This window comes from Penaeus vannamei, chromosome 34 (genome assembly GCF_042767895.1).
Source record: "Penaeus vannamei isolate JL-2024 chromosome 34, ASM4276789v1, whole genome shotgun sequence".
Lineage (NCBI taxonomy): Eukaryota > Metazoa > Arthropoda > Malacostraca > Decapoda > Penaeidae > Penaeus > Penaeus vannamei.
Window position 1 is genome coordinate 8616354 of NC_091582.1, and position 2500 is coordinate 8618853.

Here is a 2500-nt window from a genome sequence, read left to right on the forward strand (position 1 = left end):
AGGAGGAGTCACTGGTCTCGTGAGCAGAGCAAGGGCATGGGGCCTTTGAAAGGCGCGGCTACGTGTCCTTGGTTAGTCCAAAGCTGCCAACACTGACACCTGCGGTTAACACATCTAAGAGGAGCATGGAACCCTGGGCTGTTCTCCTTGCACGTCGTAACCATCCGCAAGGGTCTTTATCGATCATTTTATTGCCGTCATTATCACTTTATAATCTTTACTGGAGTACAAGCGTGGCGGGCAAGTGTGTGTGTGTTGGTGTGGTGGTTATGGGCGCGTGTGGATGGCATGAGGTGGAGGCTGTGTGGACGACTAGAGGAAGAAGTGGGCGGTGTGGATACAGAGAGGGGCGGGGAGGAGGCGGTGAGGAGTTAAATGAAGTGGAATGAGGAGGAGACGGTGTGTGGGCGGGGTCCTTCGTCAGGAAGTGTGAGCGAATCCCTGGCGCGAAAGGGGTGTGTGTGGGTTGTGGGCGTCGGCGAGGTGAGAGAGGGAGCCCCCGCGCCCGCACGCCCCCACAGCAGGCAGGGCGCATCAAAAGGGCCCTTCATCACGCGGGGTCGCGCACCTGAAGTTCCAGGTGCCTTTCCCTGCCTCATCAGCTAAGCCCTAAAGCCCACGCTATCACAACTTACAGTTCCAAGAGTAATGCTATACCGATTATTTATAAATTCTTACTGAAACACTACACGACTACCCACAATACATGCAGGTTGGCAGGCAGGGAACTAGGGGGCGGGGCGTGGTGAGAGGCGTGGGTGAGGGCGAGGGTGAGGGGGGGAGGGCGCGGCATGCAGGGTCAAGGAGTCAACTGGGCAACACTAATGAGGTCGGGTAGACGGAACACGTCCGGGTCGGGTCGGGTCGGGTCGGGTGGGCGGCGAGGGTCCAACTGGGCATGGGGCACACGGGCACTCGGGCGGGGCACGGCGGCGTCACTTACATCCTGGAGATGCTGCAGTTGTGGTTGTGCCATTACGCTGATATGGCCGTTCTTCAAGTGTTCGGGTGGGTGGCCCGGGGGATGGCCCGGCGGATGGCCCGGGGTCGAGATCTGCAAGTGGCCCGCATGGCACGGGTGGTGGCCCGCGGGCGTCATGACGGCGCCGTGGTGTGGGGGGCCTGGGGAGGGCGCCGTGGAGACGGGACATGGGGCCAGGAGGGGGCTTAGGGGGGCCGCCATGAAGGGGCCGGGGCCGGGGGGCCCCCCAGGTGGTGGTGGGGGAACAAAGGGAACGGTACTTACATCGGGCGCTGAGGGCACTGCATAATTACCCTGGATAGTATAGGCCTGGCCGCCGGCAAGGATCACCGGACCCCCGGCCACCTGGGGTTTGGGGCGGTAAGGGATCGTGGCGCCTTTGGGAGGGGACTGAAACGGCACAACACATGGATTAGAGCTTGCACAGATGATCGACTACACCAGTAAGACAAACTATCAAATGCAAATCTACAATTATTGGACACAAAAATATCAACATCAGTGAAAATCATGATATCTGGATATTCAGAAACGCGATGTTCACCCGCGCGGTCCGCTGGTGGCGCCGTGGCCCGCCTTACCTCTAGCATAACGCAGCAGATGTTGTAGATGCACTGCGTGATGGCCTCGGACGTGCCCGACACGGTGACTGCGCGCTCCGTGGAGTTGGGCAGCATCTCGGACGCGACCTGGATGGAGGCGCCGGTCACCTCGCGGATCTCCTTGATCTTGGAGCCGCCCTTGCCGATGAGCGAACCGCACTGCGAGGCGGGCACGATCAGCCGCAGGGTGATGGGGGGCCTCTGCTGTCCGCCGCCGCCTCCTGCGCTGCCGTTGTTCTGGTACATCTGACCAAGGAACTGCGGGGGGAACGACAACGGTTACAAGGGGCACTCAGCCGAGGATTCACAAATAACACTGGAATGATCAATTCTTGATAGATAGCCAGGATAAGAATAACTCTATGATGGTCCTAATGAGGGAAATAACAGCATTAATACTAAACCATCCGAACACAATTGAAATACTAACAAAAATACAAATGCTATTTCTTGTTAAGTGACAATAATAACGTAATTAACAATGATAATGATATTAATGGTTACTACTATTAATAATAATAATAATAATAATAACAACAACAGCAACATCAATAATAAAACTAATAAGTTCTACGGCGATAATGATGAAACTACCATTTTACTAAATATAATTTTAATATGACATGCCAATAATAACATTAAACAATGATTATAAAAAATCAACAAGAACAATAAAATGAATAATTCTTCCACCAATCGCAGAGTTACCGCGATAATCAAGTATGAAGTTAATTACCAAAACAAGAAACACATGAGATAGGGATAAAATAGAGCGCGAGTATCATCCGCGAGTTGGCTCATCCACAACCTCGCCCTACGTCTCCCTTGTTGGCTCGGTGGAAAAAGGAAGCAAGCAGGCAAGCAGGTAGACAGGCAGGAGAGTAAACAAACACGTGCCCGAGCGAGAACGCCTCAG

At 54.2% G+C, this 2500-nt stretch overlaps 1 protein-coding gene across 1 annotated transcript in view; it reads right to left on the minus strand.

Annotated features, from left to right (window-relative positions):
- The window catches only part of mub (poly(rC)-binding protein mub), a gene marked incomplete in the record, with an annotated part of 523509 nt that overhangs the window by 14081 nt on the left and 506928 nt on the right, over positions 1-2500 (minus strand). The window contains 2 exon segments of the mRNA XM_070113255.1: positions 944-1372; positions 1564-1842. Of these exon segments, the coding sequence (XP_069969356.1) occupies positions 944-1372; positions 1564-1842 (708 nt within the window).